This window comes from Ictidomys tridecemlineatus, chromosome 2 (assembly GCF_052094955.1).
Source record: "Ictidomys tridecemlineatus isolate mIctTri1 chromosome 2, mIctTri1.hap1, whole genome shotgun sequence".
Classification (NCBI taxonomy): domain Eukaryota; kingdom Metazoa; phylum Chordata; class Mammalia; order Rodentia; family Sciuridae; genus Ictidomys; species Ictidomys tridecemlineatus.
This window is the reverse complement of record NC_135478.1, coordinates 91,658,419-91,680,910: the sequence shown is the minus strand read 5'-3', so window position 1 is coordinate 91,680,910 and position 22,492 is coordinate 91,658,419. Positions and strand designations below refer to the sequence as shown.

The 22,492-nt window shown below is 46.4% G+C and overlaps 1 protein-coding gene across 15 annotated transcripts in view; it reads left to right on the top strand.

The window, feature by feature from the left end:
* Kdm2b (lysine demethylase 2B) overlaps positions 1-22,492 on the top strand; it is a 125,544-nt gene that overhangs the window by 79,614 nt on the left and 23,438 nt on the right. The window contains exon 1 of one of the 15 annotated variants that reach the window (XM_078039213.1): positions 15,664-15,852. The exons of 13 other annotated variants lie outside the window; for them this stretch is intronic. In XM_078039213.1, the coding sequence (XP_077895339.1) occupies positions 15,799-15,852 (54 nt within the window). In that variant the 5' untranslated portion in view covers positions 15,664-15,798. Of the gene's footprint in view, positions 1-15,663; positions 15,853-22,492 lie in introns of those variants that run through there. One more of the 15 variants, XM_078039212.1, reaches the window with a different exon arrangement.

Sequence of the window (22,492 nt, the reverse complement as noted above, 5' to 3'; positions counted from 1 at the left end):
GCTTCCTTTTATGACCAGGTGGCAGGATTTTCGGGGCCCTGTCTGTGACCCCAGAGGCAAAGGAAGGGAGCTGGGCTTATTTGAAGCCCGGCCTCTGACCTTGGCCTTATTAGCAAGCTGAACTGCTCCTCAGCCAGTCACTTCTCCTGGATCTTGCTGGATCTTTCCCAAAGGAGTAGACTGGGGAAGGAGAGGAGCTGGGCCAGGGCCGTGCTGGCAGGAGAGCCTATGGAGGCAGCTGGTTCTTAATCCGTCGTCACCAGTGGCCAAAGCAGGTGCCACTTGAATTTAAATTATTGGCAGTTTTTCTGGAGCAAAGGAGCAGAGGGGGTTGGGGTGTGTAGGACAAGTTCTCTGGCAGGGGATGTGGGGACAGCCCTCTTCAGTGGTTACTGGATCAGCTTTCTTATGGGGACATTGCAGGCTACAGGAGGAAGCGACACACCACCTGCTGCCCTGCCACCCATGGTTTTGGTATGTTTCTCTTCCCCTTCCTCTACAGTGGGGCAGGGAGATCTGGGAGGCCTGATCCAGCTGGGGTCCCTCAGATGTGACACGTGGCCTGTCCCAGAAGAGGAGGCACATCATTCAGTGTGAGGCCCTGTGTACTTCCTGTCTCACACGTGTCCTCCTCTCAATTCCTGTCACAGAGTCATTAAGTTGACAATGTACAGTTGATGATGAGGAGGGGCAACTGTGTCAGTGGCTACCCTTTCATGTCCCCTACTGAGGGTTCATCATTTCCTAGGAAGGCATGTGGTCTAATGATGACCAGTCCTTAGACTGGTGGCATCCCTTTCACCTGGGGACCTTGTTTTAGAAATATAACTTCCTGCCAGACATGGTGGTGCATGCCTGTTATCCCAGTGGCTCAAGAGGATGAGACAGGAGGATTGCAAGTTCAAAGTCAGCCTCAGTAACAGCAAGGTGCTAAGCAACTCCGTGAGACCCTGTCTCTAAATAAAAATACAAAATAGGGCTGAGGATGTGACTCAGTGGTCCAGTGCCCTTGAGTTCAATCTCCAGTACCTCCCCCCACAAAAAAATTAAAAATATAATTTCCTGGGATCTGCCCCGAACATTGTGATCCAATAGATTTGAAGTGAGGCCTGGGATTCTGGACTTTCTAAAAGCTTCCAGGTCATTCTCATGCATAACCTGGATGTGCTTTGGGGTCAGATGCACCTGAGGATTGACTAATTATTCTAAAGGATAAGTCTCAACCCCAGTTTATTCATCTGTTAAAGGGGCTCATTGAGTGGTCCTGGCAGGATCCCTGTGAGATGCTGCCTGTGAAATGCTTCTGTCGTATCAGCCTACCATTGTAAAAAATTATACTGGTAGCTATTGTAATTTTTTAGAATTATGATTTATATGTAATCGGTAACCCTGAATCGGCCCCCCTCTGGCTCCCGACGGAAATAGAGAATACCAAAGGGAGGGCAAAGGGTGCAGAGACAGCTTGCATCCCTAGACTACAAATTGCCTGTACAAAACTTAATCTCAAGTGAGTACTTTGATGGCTTAATTTCTTTGAAATAGTTATGGCTGTACTGAAGTGGATTGATGTTTCCTGGGAGGAGGGGACTGGTTTACAAAAGCCATTTCTCCTTCATCCCTGCCACATTGGCCCAGCTGGAGAAGCCCCAGGCCCTATAGCTTGTGCTTTAGCTTGTACCCCTGGGGCTTGAGGCCGGCAAGGCTACACGTTCTGCTATGGGGTCCAGGTAGGAGGAACGGGCATGAAGGGCCAGGGGTTTCGGGTGCCCTGTCCCTGCAGCCTCCAGGGAGCTGGATAGGCCTTGTGAAAGTCTGTCAGGAGAGAGTGACTCTGAAAGGGACAGTGTAGTTCAACATGAAAGGAAGAGACAGGTGACAGAAGTAGCTGGGCCAGAACAGAGAAGCCCAAGAGGGCTAAGAAAGGCAGGCAAAGCAAGCCGACCCTGGCGAGGTGTGGTGAGGGGCTCCTGATCTGCAACCTGTAGGACTTTCACATATGAACATCAACCACAGAAAAACCCAGTTGAGAAGAAGTTGTTGGTGGTAAAGGGAGACTCCATGTGTCATCTTCCATGAGGGTAACAGATACCTAGACTGTCGACTTAAAAAGAGGGAGAGTTTATTTGGCTCACAGTATTGGAGTTCCCAGGCCATGATCACTTGTCCCCATTGCTTTGAGCCCATGCTGAGGTAGTGCATCCTGGCCCAGGTGGAGCAAAGCTGTTCCCCTCGTGGCTGAAGTAGGAGAGAGAAAGGAAGGGGCCAGGTATTAACATCCCCCTCAAGGGCACAGCCCCAGAGACCAGAAGACTGCCCACTAAACCCCACTTCTTTAAGTTTCCATCACCTTCTCAGAGTGCCACGCCGGGGACCAAGCCTCTAACCCATGGGCCATCAGGGGACATCCCTGAACCATGCTGTAGCATCCAAGTTCCTCAGGAGCTGAGACTCAGGTCTCCGGCAGTCGGTGTCGGCTTCAGGTCCAGATTTGTTAGTGAGAAACCATAGTATTTTGTACCTGCTGGCAAGTCTGCTGACCAGGGGCCCATCAATACCCTCTTCAGGCCCTTCTAAGGGGGGTGATCTGAAGCCAGAAAGTGGAAGTCTCTGGAGTCTCACAACATGTGTGAGACAGACGGAGGCAGGATGGGCGGTAGTTTTACCTGCCTACTCTCTGCAAGTGAGATTTCCAGCCTTGGGATCAGCAAGATTGGGGCGTACTTTCAAGTACAGTCAAGGCTCATCATTTATGGATTTTATATTTGTGAACTCACCTATTCCATAAAATTTATCTGTTGCCCCCAAACCAATATTCGGAGTGCTTTTGTGATCACTTGCAGACATGCACATGAGCCAGATGTTGTTTGTTTGTTTCTTTTTTGGTTGGTGATTTCGCTGTTCAAAATGCCCCCGGAGCTGTGGCGGTTGGTGTCTGTTGTTACCGAGTGCAAGGAGGTTCTGCAGTGCAGAGAAGCTAGGTGTTCGATGAGCCTCCTTCAGGCACAGGTTGTGGGACTGTTGGTCCCAAGTTCAATGTAATGGATCAGCAATATATATTTAAAAGACACCTTCAAAGAGAAACACAAAAAAACAAGGTGATACATTGATTGAGGAAAATGTTGGGACCAGAGACTGGAAGGCACCTAATTCTGTATCTTCCCTTGGAGTGACGGCCTGGTGTTCACTAATGCAGTGTTTGGAGTGATTTTAGAGAATACAGCAGCCATGAGTTCAGAGAATCAGCTGTGATTCTTCATTGCTTGCCTTCCCAAATGGATGAGTGACTAGCCTTTACCTCTATACAGTCCTGGGTTAGGTATTGGATGAAGAAGATTTCCTTGTCCTCATGGAACTTAGGCACACAAATAAGTACATAATTAGAAGGATTATACTCTGAAGAGATGAATTTTTATGAATTGTGATAAAGTATTTGTTGCATAAAAGTTCCATTTTAAGCATTGTCAAGTGTACGCTTAGCTGGTGTTGACATTCACAGTGCTGTGCAGCTGTAACCACCAATGATGCACCGGGTTCAAACGCTGGACCATTTCACACTTACTCCTGCTGCTTCCCTCCCCTGGGAGAGAAACTGAAACTTCTTAAAAACTAGCGTAGAAAGGGCTGTAGCCCTGGGGCTGGGATGTGGCTCAAGTGGTAGTGCACTCTCCTGGCAAGCGTGGGGCCCGGGTTCAATCCTCAGCACCACATGCAAATAAAGATGTTGTGTCTGCCGCAAACTGAAAAATAAATATTAAAAAAAAAAAGAAAGGGCTGTAGCCCAGTGGGGGAGCACTCCTGAGTGGGGAAGATTGAGAACAGTTTGAAGTTGGGGCACCTGGGAGCAGTTGGCCAGTTAGGAGACTGTGGCTACAGGTCTGGACTGGTTTGGGGTGGTGGCAAGTGGTGATCAAGAGAATGGGTGCTGGCATATTGGGGATGGATGGACAGGACCAGAGTTGATTTATTTTGCTCTTGGAAGTGTTCCATGGCTCCCCTGTGTTCCATTTACTGAGACAGGAGGTACTTGGGGTTAGTGTCCTCATTTCTACCAGGAAACTTGAACATGGGATGATTTTTAACATCCTTAAGATGGAATGGCAGCTTTGCTTCCAGTCTCCTGTCTCCCAGCTTTCTGTCTAAACTTCCCAAGTTTAGATCTGATCACGCCCTTGTTAGTTAGCCAGGGCCACCATAGCAGAGTACCATAGACCATGTGGCTTAAATGACGGCAGTTCTAGGTATCGACAGGGCTGGTTCCTGCTGAGGGCTGGGAGGGAAGATCTCCAGGCCGGCCCTTGCTTGGTCTGTGTTTGACCCTCACCTCCCTATGTGTCTGCATCACCTCCCCTCTGGATGCATCTTGGTCCTAATTTCCTCATCATATAAGGACTCCTGTCGTTGGGTTCTGATCACCCTGACGGAGGGTGATCATTTCACATCTGTGGAGTTGTCTGAGCACAGTCACCTTAAGCAGTTCCAGGGATTAGAATACACCATGGGAGTTTCTGAGGCTAACACAGTCATCCCTTAGCCTTGTTATTGAATCTCCATCTTCTTTAAAATCACATTTTGAGTCCCGGGCCTATCCTGGGGTGCCCACGTCACCAGCTGGAGCTCTACCTCAGGTGCTCAGGATTGCCTCTTGTCTTCTCTCCCACGCAGCAGAACCAGATTCTCCACAGTTTCCTTTTCCTTGCCCACCAACTATTCCTCTTCTCAAAAATATCCTCCTCCTTTCCCCATGAACAGATCCCTCCACTCCAGGCCCAGCCAAATTCCTCCTTCACCTACTCTGTGGGCTACAGCAAAGGGCTTCCCTGCCTTTGGCTTCTGGCTGAGTACAGCTAGTGGGCCGGAGGCACTACCAGGAGAGGGAAGGTAGGAGGAGATGGAGGGAAGTGTCCATTTTCCCAGTCTCCTTCCTGTAGGATCATTGCAGGTGGACTGTTTCCCACTGTGGAAGACCACAGCTTCTACCATGTGACCTGCTCAACTCTTCTGTTAACAGTTGCGTTCTCTTTCTCATTGGGTAATGGCTCATCATTGTCCCTAGGCTTAGGGTGCATCTCCAGCTTCTGTTACACTCTCCTCCATGAGCATTAACCCTCTAATTCCTGCCAAGATCCTGATGGATAGATTTCCCCAATTTCTTTTCCCTTTCAATTTCCACATTCTCCTCTGTATGTTCACTGTCAACATAACCTGTCTTCAGTGTCCCCTAGCTTTTGAGGTTAGAGCTCTTCTTATGTATTTTTTTTCCTTATCCATTTTATATCCTATTAATGCAAGATTGCTTGCAATGCAGCAAGGCCTGGGAGATATTTAAATGAATGAATGAACTCGATAGCACAATTTTCCTAGAGTTTTTAAAAGATGAAGTCAAACTCAGTCTCATCTCTGTTCTTTTTCTTTTTTCCCCCCTGAGTGCTGGGGATCGATCTTAGGGCTTTGTGTGTGCAAGGAAAGCCCTCTACCAACTGAGCTATAGCTCCAGCCCTCATCTCTGGTCTTTTTCCCACTGCTTCTGGATGCTTCTGTTTCCTCTTTGGTGACTTAACTTACTCCATCCATACCTGAACTTTTGTGTCCTGGTCCCAGTCAGCTGCTAAAAGAACATTAATTGGAAGAGAAGTAAGAAGACATCTCTAACTTCCTAGCCCCTCTTATCCCTCAAATTGAGGCATTTCCCTTTATCTTACTGGACTTGGAAAGATCTTATCGCGCCTGGGATTTTTTTCAGCCAACATTATTTGTATCTTTTAGTACCATGTTATTGGAACTTCAAGATGGAGGTCAGCTGAAATAACCTATAATTAAAGTCTGTAACAAGGATTTCTTTTTTCTTTCTGATAACCTGCTCAGCTATCTGTGTTAATAATGCCAGGGACAGATTCTTGGAGAGCCACTGAGATACTGAATGTTTCTGCCTTTGATGGAGTTATTAGAAAGCCTGCTGGCACTAGAGGTGATTATTTGCCATTACAAAGACCAGCCCTTTAGACTTTGGGATGAATCATCAGATGCCATCTATATTGCAAATAAGTTGTCATGAAGATGGGTATGTGTTTGGTCTCCTGATACCTTTAGATAATCCTCCCAATTTATGTGATGTAAAGACAAAAAGGGCAAGATTGGGTGAAGACAGGGGAGATTCATATATTTGTTTTACGGTGCTGGGGCTGGAACCCCGAGCCTTGAGCGTAGTAAGCATGAGCGTGCCATTTCTGTGCTCTGCCACTGAACTGCACCCCCAGCCCCCAAATGTCTCACCTGATTTGGCTTCATTTATCAAAGATGGGGAAGATGAATGTGTTTGATGGAAGGAAGGAAGTGGGTGAGGAGTTATAGTGACCGTCAAACCTGTTGGAAATCGCTGAAAATATCAATGCAAATAACTCAGCAGCAAAGCATCAAGGAAGTTTCTGGGGAATCTCTGGCATAAAAGGAAGTTTTATTTTATTATTCATTTCTTTGCCATGTAGCTTCTTTTTTCTTTCATTTAGTTGATCAGACAAAGTGACAGAGCAGGTCTGGGAAGGAGCATGGGTATTCTTAACTCATTTTTCTGGCAGGGGTACTATTATTTCTTTTTTATCACATTTTTGTAAATTGTGATGAAATACACATAATATAACCGTCTTTAGGTGTACAGTTCAGCCTCATTAAGTACATTGACATTGAACATTGACAGGTTCCATTTCCCAAGCGGAACCTCTGTCCCCATCACACCCTATTCCCCCACCCCATTCCCTGCCCACCATTCCACTTTCTGACCCTATGTGTTTGACAGCTCTGGTGACCGTGTATAGGTGGACTCCTACAGTCATCTCCACTTCTCCTGGCTTATTTCATTCCCAAGGTTCCTCTACTTTGTAGCCTGTGACAGAGTTTCCATTTTCAAGTCCGAATTCCACAGTTTGAATGCCTTGCGTGTGTGTAGGTACCGCATTTTGTTGATCAGTTCATCTGTCCGTGGACACTTGAGTCTCTTCTACCACAAACATCTTTTTGAGTCCTTGTTTCCATTCTCTTGGTGTATGCCCACAGGTATAATTGTCAAGTCACATGATAATTCTGTGTTTAACTTAAAGGACTGTCTGACCATTCCGTAATGGCTACACTATTTTCCATTCCTGCCAAAGTGCACAAGGGTTCCAATTTTTCCACATCCTCACCAATACTCTTTATATTCTTTCTTTTTTTTCTTCCTGACAATTGCCATTTTAATGGGTGTGAAAGGGTGGTTACTTTTGGTAGGGGGGTTACTGGGAATTGAACCCAGAAGCACTTAACCACTGAACCACATTCCCAGTCTTTTTTTTTTTTTTTTCTATTCTGAGACAGCCTCACTAAGTTGCTGAGGCTGTTGAATTTATAATCTTAGAGACAGGGTCTCACTGAGTTGCTTAGCGCCTCGCTTTTGTTGAGGCTGGCTTTGAACTCCCAAATCTCCTGTCTCAGCCTCCTGTCTCAGCCTCCTGTCTCAGCCTCCTGAGCTTCTGGGATTGCAGGCGTGCGCCACCTCGCCCAGCAAAAAAGGGGAAAGATTTTCTAGATAGCCAAAATAACATTATGACACCTAACACAATTTATAATTCCTTGGTACTGCCTAATGCCTAGTCATACTCAGACCTTCCAGATAATCTTTTACAACTGCTTTTTTCACATCAGATTCTAATCTAGGACAACACATTGAATCAGTTCTTGATTCTCTCTTTTCATCTAGACTTTTCTCAGCATGGCAGTTTGTAGAAGACACAAAGCCACATGTCTTCTATACCATCCCACTTTTTGCATTTGTTTGTGTGACCTCATGGTGTCATTTAACTCACTTATTTCTCAATTTCTGCAAGCTGGAAATTTGATCAAAAGTCTTGTTTAAAGTAAATATTATAGTTAAGACAATGTCAGTATGATCCTTCATTATTTAGTGAATGTTCTTCTCTTCTTCCAGAGAATCTGGATGGAGTTTCACTGGGCTCCTGCTACCCTTCCTCTTTCCCCTACTGCCAACCATTCATTGCTGGCTTCAGTACTTCTTTTAGGCAGGGAGATTCTGGGAATTGAAATCAGTCAGTGCTTTACCACTGACCCACATTCCATCCAGCCTTTCTTTTTTTAAAATTTTTTAGTTGTGGATAATACATTTTATTTTATTTATTTGTTTTTATTTGATGCTGAACCCAGTGCCTCACACACATGCTAGGCCAGTGCTCTACCACCGAGCCACAACCCCAGCCCCTCCAGCCTTTTTTAAAATACAGGACCTTGCTAAATTGCTGAGGCTAGGCTTGAACTTCGGACCCTCCTGCCTTCACATCTCAAGCCATTACAGGTGTACACCTCCGCTCCCAGCGCTGGCTTCAATATTTCTTGATCATTATTTCTTCTATCAATTATTTTATCAGGAGATGAAAATGATTTTTGAAGCGTACCCTTTTTGCCTATGAATCAGGGGACATTCTTTTGCAGAGTGTTCCTTCATTGATCAGGGTTACCCTAAAATACATTCCTCCTGGAAAGGCAGTAGGCATGTTTGATTATTTTTTTTTCCTCCTTAAATGCCAATTTTCAAAGGTTTTGTTTAGTTTAGTGGCTGCTTCATATAGTGACAGTTGAGATTGGTGAAGCTCTTTCTGTTTTGATGACTGTCATCATAAATTCATGGATTTTCATAGATGAGGCAGATTGGCCTATTGGAGCCATTTTTAAAGACAAAGCATATTAATGGTAAACAAAGAAAGGCCCATATCAGGAGAGAGAGAGAGAGAGAGAGAGAGAGAGAGAGAGAGGAGGGAGATACAGTGCTTGTGTGAGGATGTGTTCTCCTATCCTGGCTCCTAGCTGTACTGACCTGTGTGTATTTGAGACCTGCAAGTGTAGTCTGAGCCCTTCCGGCTCCCCACAGTGACTGTTAGCAGCTCTTTAAGAGGTGATTCAGCTATGCTTTGGTATGGTTAGTTGCAAAGCTTACCTTCTTAGCTGGGTTCCTTTCAGGAATGAGAATAGGAATAGGAATGGGAATGGTGTTGTTAGAGCCCTAGGGAGATGGCCCCCACCTTTGGAAAACAAAGGAAGTTCATTCAAAGACCTTGGGGTGGAGGAGGCCCTCAGTGGTGATCAGAACTAATCCTCATCCCTAAGTTTTTTTGCCTCCATTTTGGCCAGTTTAGCTAATAAGCTAGGAAAACGTGGCTGCTGAAGAAAGAAGTATATGTATATATGTATATATTGTGTATGCATATACATGGACAATATGCCTGTTTTGGAAGGAAAATTTACTTAACATGAAATTAACCATTTCAAAGTGAACAATTTGGTACATTTAGTACATTCTCAATGTCACATGACCATTTCTATCCAAATCCAGATATTTTCATCATCCTCTAAAGGAAACCCTGGACCCATCATCTGTCCATCCTACTCCCCCTTCCCCTGTCCCCTGGCACCCACTAGTCTGCTTTCTGCCTCTGTGGATTTGCCTTCTGTGGACAGATAAACACAGGATCACACAGTACATGGTCTTCTGTGCTGGGCTTCTTTCGCTCAGGATCACAGTCTCAAGGCTCATGGCGTTGTAGCACCCCTCAGTGCAGCCTTGCTGGTTAGAGTTGAATCGTGCTCCTCTGTAAGGCCAGGCTAAGCTTTGTTCATCCATTTATCAGCTGATGAGCATTTGAGAGGTGTCCAGTTTTGGGCTCTAAGTGATCAACATATTTTACTCACAGTTCTGCTCCTTTTCTGTTTCCTGTACCATCCCATTTGGAGTGATCTTTGGAGTCCAAGTTCCATAGAACTTTAGATCCTGTTTCTTCAAAGTCTTTTTTATTCAGAGGTTGGCAGGGAGACAGTGTGATGGGCATTCCAGTTAACAGGGAAACAAAGGGGGAGCTATGGTCTGTAAATAAATAAATGAACACACGCACACACACACACACACACACACACATACACACATATAAAAAATCTTGTATACCTATATATTTTTTTCTTCTTTCTTTATAGTTTTGGGTTGGAACTGAGGCCTCATACTCTGCCCTCAGTTACATCCCCAGCGCCTGGAGGGGGACGTAAAATGAACTCATTAGTTTCGTTCAAATTGTGTGAGCATTCATCCTTGGTGTGGAGTTTGGTGGGAAATGAATAAAGAAGGAAAGTAACTTTCTAAGGTTAGAGAAGGCATCGAAAATGAGGTGGATGGTAGAGAAACGTTTCTCAGATCAATTCCAGTCACCTGTTAAATGACCTGATTTTTAAAACATCCTGTGCATGCTCACACATCTTCCAGTGCATGTGAATATTTATTGGTTGATTTGGTGATGAAGGAGACATGATTAGGAGAGGAACCCCCACTAAACAGAAAGCTCAGTTGTGTAGAGGGACCCATATGACAAGTTTTTAAGTGCTCATGGAATACAAAAAGCAATTAAATAGTGTTAGTAATTTCCTTAATAGAATTCACCGCAATCCCTGGTCTGTCAAAGCACACAGGTGAACCAATCCAAGTAACCCTACCGTCCTAACTTCTTACAAGATGAGATTTTAAAATTCCTCTTCCTCCTGTTAGCTTTGAAGAATAACTTCCCAAAAGACCTTTTGCTTTTGCTATTAAGACAAGGGAAAAACCTATTGAAGAACAGAGAGACAAATGCTAAAGTACAGTAAAATAACTGGAGTGCATTCTCTACTGCTTGCTAAGTATAAATTTTGATTTGTGTCATGAAGTGGTCTTCTGCAGGCATGCTCTGTCATTTCTGACCCCTCCTAAAGGACACCTTTGCAAACAGTGTTCATTGGCTCAGGAGGGTAGTCATTGGACTTGACACAAAGAGAATTGATTCTCTTTCCCTGTCCTGAATCTCTGGAAAATAATTTCACAAGCTTTGGCTGTGGCTAAGATGAAAAGAAAGAAGATATCCCTCTTTGGGACGTGGATACAAGGAAAGGGGACCCAAACTGGAGAGACCCTCCAGCTTTGGTAAGCCCAGAGTCCAGGCTTTGACTAGTCTGCCTGTCCCCTGTCCATTCTAGGGATTAGGAAAGGATGGGGATTAAGAGGGATCACTAAAGGTGCTGTGTTATCCTTGCGGGGTGGGGGAGATACTTGTCCTTGGGATGATGATAATCTTTTCTTTATTTTATTTATTTATTTATTTATTTAGGTACAAGGGGTTGAACCCAGGGGCACCTAACCACTGAGCCACATCCCCAGCCCTTCTTATGTTTTATTTATTTAGAGACAGGTTCTCACTATGTTGCTTAGGGCCTCACTAAGTTACTGAGGCTAACTTTGAACTTGCAATCTTCCTGCCAAGCCACTGGGATCATAGGTGTGCATCACCGCACTGGCCTTTCCTCCCTTTTTTTATGGGAAAAATAAAGGAGAATATGAATAAACCTTCATACTGGCTTATTAACTTTAACATTAAAAAGAATTCATGAATATCTGAATTATTTTTTTTAAAGAGAGAGAATATTTTTAATATTTATTTTTTAGTTTTCATCCGACACAACATCTTTGTTTGTATGTGGTGCTGAGGATCGAACCCAGGCTGCACGCATGCCAGGCGAGCATGCTACCGCTTGAGCCACATCCCCAGCTCAATATCTGAATGATTAAGAGTAATGAAACATTGCGTATAGACCAAAATCCTCCTGTACCGTCTCTTCCAGTTCTGACCTTATCCTCATTCATTACCCTAATTCTTTCTTCATTGTAATTAATTTGGAATTGATGTTTCCAGGTGTTTTACTGTAAATTAACATACATACACCAAATATGAATCAACAGAATATATAGTATCATATTTATAGATGCATATTTAATATAAAGTGATACATTTTGTGCATACTTTTCTGTAACTTCTTCTTTTTGTGGGGAGGGGGAATACCAGGGATTGAACTCAGGAGCACTCAACCATTGAGCCACATCCCCAGCCCAATTTTTGAATTTTTTTTTAAAGATTCATTCCTTAGATTTTTATTGATTTATTCGGTTACATATGCACTGAGAATTGAACCCAGTGCCTCACATACACTAGGCAAATGCTCTACCACTAAGCCACAACCCCAGTTGCCAATTTTTGTATTTTATTAGAGACAGCTTCTGAGTTACTTAACGCCTCACCATTACCGAGCCTGGCTTTGAACTCGAGATCCTCCTGAGCTGCTGGGATTAGAGGCTGGGCATAGAGGCTGCTGCATCATACTCCATATCATGGCTATATTACCATGTACATACAGCTCTCTCTGCTTTGGGTATTATACTACTTCTCTCTTTTCATCTTAGCATATTGTCTGTCCCTGTCCTTGGGACAGGGGTGTCTGGGCAGAACCTCTGGGCAACCAGGGGTCATTCCTGAGGTCTCATGATCTGATAGGCAGTCCAGAAAATTAAGTGACATCCAGAGAAAGCAGGGAAGTAGGTGGCAGGTGTGACCAAGGAGGACTTGGCATCTGTCCTTGTTTATTTCCTTACCACATAGTGAAAGTTCTGGATCCTCCTGGCTCAGGGCAAGTACAACTGCCTGGGTGGCATCCGCTTTGGGGAGCTCTTTCTAAGAACATCAGGAAGTTTTGGCTTTGTGAGCAGGGAGAGCTTTCAGTCCTTAGGGTCAAATCCTTGTTGAGATCAAGAGGGTTTCACAAAGGACCAGCTGAAGGCTCAGCATAAACAAGGCATTTTAAGGTGGCAATTGTGCCAGGCAGGGGGTAGTATAATTTGCATTTTATATACAGTCCAAAACATTATCAATACAAAACAGATGTTGGATAATTGTACAGACCAGTTAACTAAAGGAAACTTGGTTGAGACAGATAGAGGAGGGAAGAAGCTTTTGGCCAGTGTCAGAGAAAATTGTGGGAGGTGTTAGGATAGTGGCTAGCAGGCACCTTCTCAATGTTTAGAGAGGACCCATCATGTTGTCAAGTCCTAATCATATCTTCCTGGTTCCACCATTGACCCTGGCAGATCAGACAGCAGGCTTGCCATCCGAGCCATACCTGCCCACCTTGGAATTGGATGTGAACCAAGAATACAGAATTTCCTAAGTCTTGAGTGTGTCACTTCAATTATGACACTGATCTTATTTGGCATCCTCTACTCTTGCCTCTGGCATGAAGCAGTGGAGTGGCATGGTGAAGAGCCCAGGCAGGGGTGGCCCACAGGGTCAGATTCAGGTCCTTTCACTTATCTGGACAACTATCCACAGCTCACAGGGTGGTTTAAACCATACCTGCCTGTGATCTCAATGAGATCATGACCGTTGCACAGAGCCAGGTCTAGCCCTTAAGCCTGCTTAGTTACTATTAGCTGTTACTATTATTATTATTATTATTATTATTATTATTATTAGCTTAGTTACTATTGCCTGCACTCTAGGAGGGGTGCTGTCTCTGATGGTGTTATATAAGGGACCCTGGGCTTGAGAGCTGTTTCATAATTTGGGGTCTTCCATTTCCTTATCCATGAAGTTGGGGGGGGCAGTCTGACAAGGTAGCTCTGAAATGCTATAAATAGAGAAGGGTGTTTGTATTCTGTGCAGCTTCTGTTTGTCCACACTTTTTCTCTTCTTTGAACCATGATCATCGAACTGTGCCAATGCCATTTTACTGCCTTAAATACAGGAGTGAGCTTTTGAGAGTCCTCAAAGGACAATTCTATTAAATAGATTTGCATTCCTGATTCGTAATGGGAGAGACCTGTGAAATAAATTCCTGCTTCCAGACTTTTCTCATGATGTATCATATCATCTGGATGTCTCTGTCCCCTTGCAGGTTGGACCAATTATAATGAAGGGAAAGTATGGTTAGTTGTTTTTTTGTTTGTTGCAGTGCTGGGAATTGAACCCAGGGGCTTGAGCTTGCTAGCTCTCTGCCCCCCAGCCCAATGATTAACATTTTATCAGACCCTTCCAATTTCTTCAGAAGGCTTCTTCCTGGGTGGAGTGGTCCCTAAGAGCTCAGAGATAAACTTCAGCCCAGACAAAATAGCTTTTAAAAAGTTGGTTACCTTTTGAGAAAGGGTAGTATTCTTTTGCTGCTGTTTTCGTTGTAACTTTGAGTGGACTGTGAAAAATAAAAGAGGTTAGGAAGGAAACTGAGAAGAGAGATGTTTCAGTAAAGAGCAAGTGTGCTGGGTTTTTTTCCCTAGTGTCATTGGGTGTATAAATTTCAGACTTTAAAATCCACTCAGTGAAACTGACATCCCTGCTTGCTTATTCACTCCTGCCGACTCTGTTAGAAGCCTTCCAAGTTTTATTTATAAGGTCTCCACACACATTCTTCCTTTTTAAAAGCCCAGGCCATGACCAGCTTACAGGCTCTTCTGTTCTCTGAATTTCTTGACCAGTGGCCTAGGCATGAGTAACAGTTGGATGATCATCGCAGAGTTGATCACTAGATTTCACAGCTAATAGGTTTATTCTTGGAATAGCCTCTGATCTCTTACAGAGGTTACCCATCTCTCCATAAATCCTTCCCATTTCATAGGTGGAGCAACTGAGGTGCAGGTGTGCACATCACATAGATGGATGGATGATATGTGTGCCATCTGTCCAGCTAAGTCATCCTGCTCCATAGGTGATGTTTAACTACGGTTTTGACCTACGTAACATCATTAGCCATTCAGGGTGTCAGGAACTCTTTCACAGTAAGGATTGCTGGCATAAGTGCTGGATAGACTTCCTTTGCAATAAATATCAATCTGGATTTCTAGTGACAATTTTCTGCAGAAGTGGGCTGCTTTTGAAGTAGGCACAGGGAACCTTCACGGTTTAAGATTTAGAAACCCTACACCTTCCAGGCCAGCCTAGGGACCTGCCAGTCTCCTAGGAGCACTGGGCTCTAGTCTGCAGCGCCCTCAACCCTCCTGAGGTCAATTCCTAAGCATAGGAGGAAAGTATCCAGGTTCCTGTCCAGAGGGTGTGGCGCCCACCTCAGGGCAGAGTCCGGGCCATTCTGACAGTTCCTAAGTCTGAGAGCTCCAGCTTGCACCACTCCATGTTTGACGTTGAATCTCCTCCATGAAACGCAAACCTGAGGCAGAAGGGTAGCGTCCAGAGGGCCGCTTAGCCCAACCCGCGTCCTGGGAAACCAGGTCCTCAGATTTTATCCAGGCAGGCCCGCCCGCAGGCTCTGGGTAGAGGACGCTCAGACTCGCAGGCATCAGGTCCTGATCCCCGAGCGTCTGCAAATCCGGTAGCCCGTGTGCCCGCTGCAGGGGGCGTAGAGACCCGCGCCTGGCATCGCGCGCGGGGCCGCCCCCCGGTGGCCCGTGCGCCCGGGGGCTCCAGTGCAACGCCCCGCAGGACTACACAAAAGACCCCACCCCAGGCCGGGCGTGCATTTCCTGTTGCAGCGGCGGCGGCGTGCAGCCACCCATGTGCATCCCGCGGCGCACGGGGCACGCCCCCACGCAGCCCCAGTCCCCGCGCGCCGGCCGCGAGGGGCCGCCCTCGGCGGGCCCGCCCCCGTGTCACCGCAGGCCGGTCTCCCTTTGTGTGCGGCCCGAGCGCCGCAGCCGCGCCATTGGCCCGCCCGCCCGGGGGGCCAGCCCCTTCCTGGCTCGCCTCATGCATATGCATGAGCGCCCCGGCCCTCCCCGCGCCTGCCCCTCCCGCCCCCTCCCGCGCGGGCGTGCGAGGCGCGCGGCGGCTCCCTCCTCGCGGCAGCGGGAGCCCGAGCCCGAGCCCGAGCCCGAGCCCGAGCCAGGGCGAGCCGAGCCTGCTCCCGGCGGGCGGCGGCGGCGGCGCCGCTCCAGCCATGTCAGCGCGCGCGAGCCTGGGCCCACCATGAGCCATGGCCATGTCCGTGAGCGCCGAGGACGACGACTATGAATCGGAGCCGGACCAGGTCGGCGGCCCGGGGTGGGGCTGAGGGAGGGACCCGCCGCCAGACCTCCCGACCGCCTGCCTGACGCGCCGAGGCGGCCGCGACGCCGCCGCTGCGGCGATGAGGAGAAAGTTTTGCAGCCGCCGGCGGCGGAGCCGCCAGGGCCCGGCCGGAGCGGGGCGTGGAGGAACGCGGCGGGCGGGCCCCGCAGCCGGCCCGGGCAGGGGGCGTGTGCGGGCGAGCGTGCGCGCGGGTGGCCGCCGGGCGCCGCGGGGACAATGTGGGCCGCCGGGCCTCGCCGTCGGGCCGGCCTGCGGGGCGCGGGCCACGGCCCGCGGGCAAGTTGCGGGCGGCCGCGGGGCGCACCGCGCCCTCCCTGGCGCCCTCTCCCGCGGCCCACGCGCGTGCCGGCGCCCCGGGCGCACCCGGACCTGCGGGCGCCGGGTGCCTCCTTCTTCCCCGTTGGCAAAGTTGCGCTGGGACTCTCGGCCTTTGCCTGGAGGACGCCCGCGGCCCGTGGGCCCGACGGCCCGAGCTTTTGTCTGGGCGCCGCGCGCTCGCCGCCCGCCCGCCGTGGGCAGCGGAGACAGGAAGGGGTGCGAGCCGCGGCCGGCGCGGGCCATCCGGAACCCGGCGAGTGCGCCCGGGAGGCGGCAGCGGAGGAAGCCCTGACCCCAGATGGCAGGCTTTGGCCTCGGTGGGGTTTGGAAGGAAAGGGACATCTCTCGGGACCAGGACGAGAAATCTGTGTGTAAAACAAAGCCCTGGGTGTGTTTACGGCGTGGATTTACTCCGGGAAGGTTCGTGTTTAGGACGTGGGGGAAGAAAGTTGTGGTTTTACCAAGTATAATGTGCAAAATAATAGTTGTAACAAGACGCAGGCCAGGTAGACTTGTGCAAGGAATTAACAGGATGGGTTATCTTTCATTGGACAGACTGGGTGAATAAGATGCTTGTTTATAATTCTGATGCATTTCCTTAGTGAAATAAAGATGTTTTGGAATGTTTAATAAAATATGTGGGAACTCTTCTTTCCTAACATTAGGCGTCATTGAGGAAGTACCACATAGGCTGCACTTAAATCGTATCATGCATATTGTTAAGTGGTTTTATTTAACAAAGTTAATTTTTTTCTTTTGGTTTCTTGGCTGTGCTGTACATTTTTCAGCGTGTGCACCTTCTGAGTGTTGCTGAATTTCACTGGTCTTTTGGCTGGATTAACCCAGGGGCATTCAAGTGATTTTTGACTTGGAACTTCTGTTGCTTCAGTAGCACGGTGTGCGAATGGCTCTCAGATTCTTGTTACGGCGTTCACACCTCAGTTCTTGGCTTGAACATTTGCAGTATGATTTGCGTCCACCTCACCTGCCAACAGTTGACCTTTTCTGTGGCATCTGGTCATTCATAGGATGTTGATGTTCAGTGTCCATTAGGCTTTGGTTTGTCAAGACTGAGCTTCCTTTTACCTATTTTTGTTTTGTTTTGTTTTTGTGGTACTTGTGATTGAATCCAGGAATGCTCTATCACTTGAGCTACACCCCCAGCCCTTTCTTTTTTTTTTTAATATTTTGTTTTAAGACATGGTTTTACTACCTTGCCCAGGCTGGCCTTGAGTTATCCTACTTCAGCCTCCCAAGTAGCTGGGATTGCAAGTGTGCACCACTGTGCATGGCTTCTTACCTGTTTATTAAAATTTGATCCCACCCTCTGGTCTGTGGTAGATAAAATTTTTAACACTGCACAGGATAAGACTTACATGTCTGGGCTTTAAAAAATGTTTTCAAATTCTGATGCTTCAAGCAAGACTGCCAGTAGGAGGGTACCTGGACTCTTGTAGCCAGGTAGTTTTCCTCCTATTCCCATGGGTCTGCCAGGTTGGGAACATCCGTGGTGTTTAGCAACAGAAATTCTCCCTGGATTTTGATATTCAGTTTAAGATGATTTTTTTTCCACTTAGGTTCATTGAGGAAGATGATGTCTAAGCCCAACAAGTGAGCAGCAATTTTTTCTCAGTCTCAGAGATTTTGTCTGCTTAAGTACCCTGCACATGGGGACACTCCAGGCTGTGGCTCAGTGCCCTTTGCCTCCCCCACTTTCCTCTGCAGTTTTTCCCACTGAGAGATTTGGGGCCTGAAAAGAGGTGCTTCCCCTGAGAATCTTAAAGGCATTTGTAACTTTCTGTATCATAGGCCCTAGACATGGCTCTTCTCTGAGTCTCTCTGTCTGCCAGCCTCACCCTATGCTTTTGATGGGTTTGGCACCAAAGGAAAAGGCACTTCATGAGGAAGTGGTGCAAGTCCTGGATTTGGAAGTACATGAGTATCAGCCACCTGCTGAACCACAGGCCCTCCAGGGCAGTTGGTATTGCTCTGGCCATCACTGCCACTGGTGAAGCTCTGGTACCCATTCCTCATCAGAGTTCTGGCTGTGCCACCACAAAAGTCTGCTCTTCTCTCATCCCCGCCTGAGACTAGTATTCAGTCCTGGGCAGTATCGGGCCTGCCCTGCTGGGCTGCACTCTACCCCATGCCCTCCCTTAGCCTCCTGGGTTCTCCCAAGGGTCACAGCCTGTAGAATAGCAGGGGATAATGGCCACTGAGCCACGTTGGTAGGGGGTTCCTTGCCTACTCTGCTGGTGCACCTGTGGTACAGAATGTGTTGGAAAATTCTTAAGCTCGGCTTTCCAGGTTGGGGAGGTGAAAGTTGCACGGGGACCCACCCCCACCTTAAAGAAGCTCTGTTGGTAAGAATTTTTGTTCCATCTTGGAGTATGTGTTTTTCAACCCTAAAGTGAAAATTGCTTTCTTTTTTCCCCCTCAATAAAAATGACTGCAGCTTGTCATTGAAAATAGTAAGAATTGGTGAATTATGGAGAAGAGAATCCCTCAGAAATTTATGTGGTGATACTACTGCGTTACCCACCATAACTTCTTAAATAGTAAAATTGTAAAGCAGATGTCCCTGAACCTTCCCAAAAATGTGTGTAAAAATTTGGTGACTTTGGTGCCCATCTGCATTTTTCTGGGGAAGAAGTCCTTATCTTTCCTCAGATTCTCCTGAGGTCCCCGTCCCCTGGGTGTTTTGGTAATTCTTGTGTTTTTATTCTCTTCCTCCCTACAGTCAGTACATAAATAAACCAGAGCCTTCCCTGGAATCTGGCAGGTGTGTTCAGGGCCTGCGACTCTGGTCAAATCCAGGCTTTTCTGGGATGTCCATTATGCGGGAGGATTTGAGGACAGACAGTGTTGAAGTAATTCCGTGCAGCAGGAAGCAATATTAGTATGTTCAGAGAAACCCTAGGGCTAAAGGTGTGCTGTCCTTAGGGGTAGTTTGGTGAGAAACTTAAAACTGTCTTAACTGTAAAAGCATTCAGTTAAGTTTTATTGTTTTCCTCACTTCTCTTGAAGTGGAAACTCCTGACCACTCCCTTCTGGAGACTCTTCCCAAGCCCTTGCTATAGCACCACCTCCTGCTGCTTCTCTGCTTTTCTGCCCTTTGGGCAGCCTTTCCTGCCTTCATCTTGAATATTTTCAGTCTTGAGGGGTTCCATGAGTCTCTTAACTCTGCCCATTTCCCCAGACAGCCTCATGAGTCTAACCACCTATGTGATGTTGATTCCCAGATGTGTATCTTAGCTTGCCTCCCCACCCTCCTTGGGTGTCCCTTGTGTCCCTTAGAGTCCACAGGTCCACTCCAGAGTCACTGTTTCCCTCCTTTCCTGAGCCCCCCATGCTCCTGCAGCTAAAAATCTCAGTCTTCCAGGATTTTTCTTGTCTGCATTCCCTCAAGTTACTTGAGTCTAAAACTAGGTCGTCTTTAAAATATTTCCTGTTTCTTTGTTTTGTTTTTATGGTGTTAGAGGTTGAACTCAGGGCCTTGCCCAAGCCTGGCAAGCGCTCTGCCACTGAGCCCTAAGATGTCTCCTGAAACATGCTCCCCTGTCGCCCTGTTGCTTCTGTTCATACCTTCATAATCTTCAGCTGATCTGCCTTTCGTTTACTACCCAAAAAATATCCATTTCCCATACTGCTGCCAGAACACAGTCCTATTGCTCTTGTGCATTAGGCCTTGTCACATAGTTGTACAGGGTGCATTTCCCTAGTGTGGCGTATGAGGCCCTGCAGGTTAGGTTCCTGCTGCCTCAGAGCTGTTTTCCAGCAGCTCTGTTGAGCTATTTGCAGTTCCTTGAGTGTGTCATGTAGTTTCACATCTCTGTCTTACTCTTCCCTCTGACCAGAATATCCATTCTAACCCCACCCCCAGCCTTGGCCCAAAGAGTCCTGTTCTCCCTCTGAGGTCTACCTAATCACCAACTCCTGTGGTCTGGGGTACTTTTCCCAACCTGCCTTCCCTATGAGCTGGGGTCATATCTACCTCTATATCTCATATCTGCCTGGGCTCATATTTCAACTTCTTCATTTATTGGCAGTGTGACATTGGGCAGATGCCTCAGTTTCCTCATTTATAAATGGAGATAATAGTAATTCCTACCTCATTGGTTGTTGATACAAATATTGAAGAAATTCAATCAGCATTAGCTTGTAATCTCATAATCACACTGCATTGTATTTATGTGGTCACGTGTCTTTCAGGCCTTTAAGAGTAGGGAATGAATCTTACTCATCTCTGTAGTCCCAGCATTTAGCATTGAATCTGGCATATAATTCACAGCCAGAAAGCATTTGAGTGGGTGGGTAGGTGGGTGAATGTGTGAATGAGGGGGTTAATGAATGAATCCCAAGTGAAGATTGCACACTCTATTGGCTAGTGGTGTTAAGTGTCTTTTCATGTACTTATTGGCTGTTTGTATATCTTTGGGAGAAATAGCTATTTCAGTCCTTGGCCCATTTTTAAGTTGGCATTTTTGTCTTTTTATTGCTGAGTTGTTAAGAGTCTTTTTATATTCTGGATTCAAGCCCTTTACTAGATAGATGATTTGCAAATATGTTCCCCCATTTGATGGGCTCTTTAATCATGTAGTGTCCTTTGGTAAAGTCTAATTTACTTTTTTTTTTTTTTTTTTTTTTTTTGCTACTGGTGCTTTTGGTGTCGTATCCAAGACAATTTGAAGTCACGAAGATTTTTATCTATATTTTCTTATAAGAATTTTATCACGTTAGCTTTGTGTTTAGGTCTTGATCCTTTTTTTTTTTTTTTTTGGTACCAGGTATTGAACTCAGGGGCACTGGGCCACTGAGCCACATCCCCAGTCCTGTTTTGTATTTTATTAGGATACAGGGTCTCACTGAGTTTCTTGGCATCTTATTTTTGCTGAGGCTGGCTTTGAACTCATGATCCTCCTGTCTCAGTCTCCTGAGCCACCGGGATTACAGGCATGTGCTATCATGCCTGGCTTTGATCCATTTTTTAGGTAATTTTTGTACATGGTGTGAGGTAGGGTTCCACCTTCATTCTTTTGCATGTGGATGTCCATTTGTCTCAGCACCATATGTTGAAAAGGTCATTCTTTACCCCACTGAATTATTTTGGCACCCATCCCTTATTGAAAATCAGTTGATCAAAAAAGTGAGTTTATTTCTGGACTCGGATCTATCTCCATCAATCTGTTGTATTTGTGTCTTACTGCCTGGTTTACTGGACCTTTGTAATAAATTGTAAAATTGGGAAGTTTGAGTCCTCTGCTTTTCTCCTTTTGTGTATGTATTTTTATGTGTTCAGGGAATTGAACCCAGAATCTTTCTAATGCTTCGTGTGTGCTCCAACACTGAGCCACATCCTCAACCCTTTTTATCTTTTTATCTTGAGACAGTCTCACTAAGTTGCTGAGGTGGGCTTTGACTTTCCGATTCTCTTGCCTTAGCATCCTGAGTCACTGGGATTACAGGTGTGTACCATGGCACAGTACTTTTGAGATGAGGGATTGAGGAGGTTATACCCATAAATTTTCTAGAGGACACTATCTGGGAGGGACTCAAGTTTTGATGGAATGAGTGAATGAATGAGTGAATGACCTTGATAATTTTTCCTTTAATGGAGATGCTTTTGAGTTGCCATGGAGAGAAATGATGTTGGAATACTAAAGTGTATGTTCCAGAATTTTCCTTTTTTTTTTGTGTGTGTGTGTGTGTGTGTGTGTGTGTGATGCTGGGGATTGAACCCAGGGCCTTGTGCATGTAAGGCAAGCACTCCACCAACTGAGCTATATCCCCAGCCCAGAATTTTCCAATTTTTCAGTTGGGAAACTGGCCTTGGGTTGAGCTGCATGTTTGTGAGTGAATGTCTGGTTGCCATCCTTTCTTTTACTGAGCCAAGTTAGGTGTTTGAAATTTTGGGTAGCACACCAAAGATATTAGGACAAAAGCTTCATGACATAATGAGATGACTTTGACCAATTCACCTTCCTTTTTATTCTTTGGGTGTCACTATTATCTATTATTCTACCTTCATCAGATTTCTTGGATGGTTCTTAATGGAAAAAAATGGAGACCCTCTAATGGCTTTCTCACCTGTTGATTTTTTTTTCCATTTTTGTTTTGTTTATTTTTATGTGGTGCTGGGGATCAAACCCGAGCCTCACTCGCGCTAGGCAAGTGCTCTACCACTGAGCCACAACCCTGGCCCCTGTCATTGGTTTTTATTAGCTCCTATACTTCACCATTGCTCAGTTTCTTCCTGACAACTGGTGACCACAGAGGAAGCT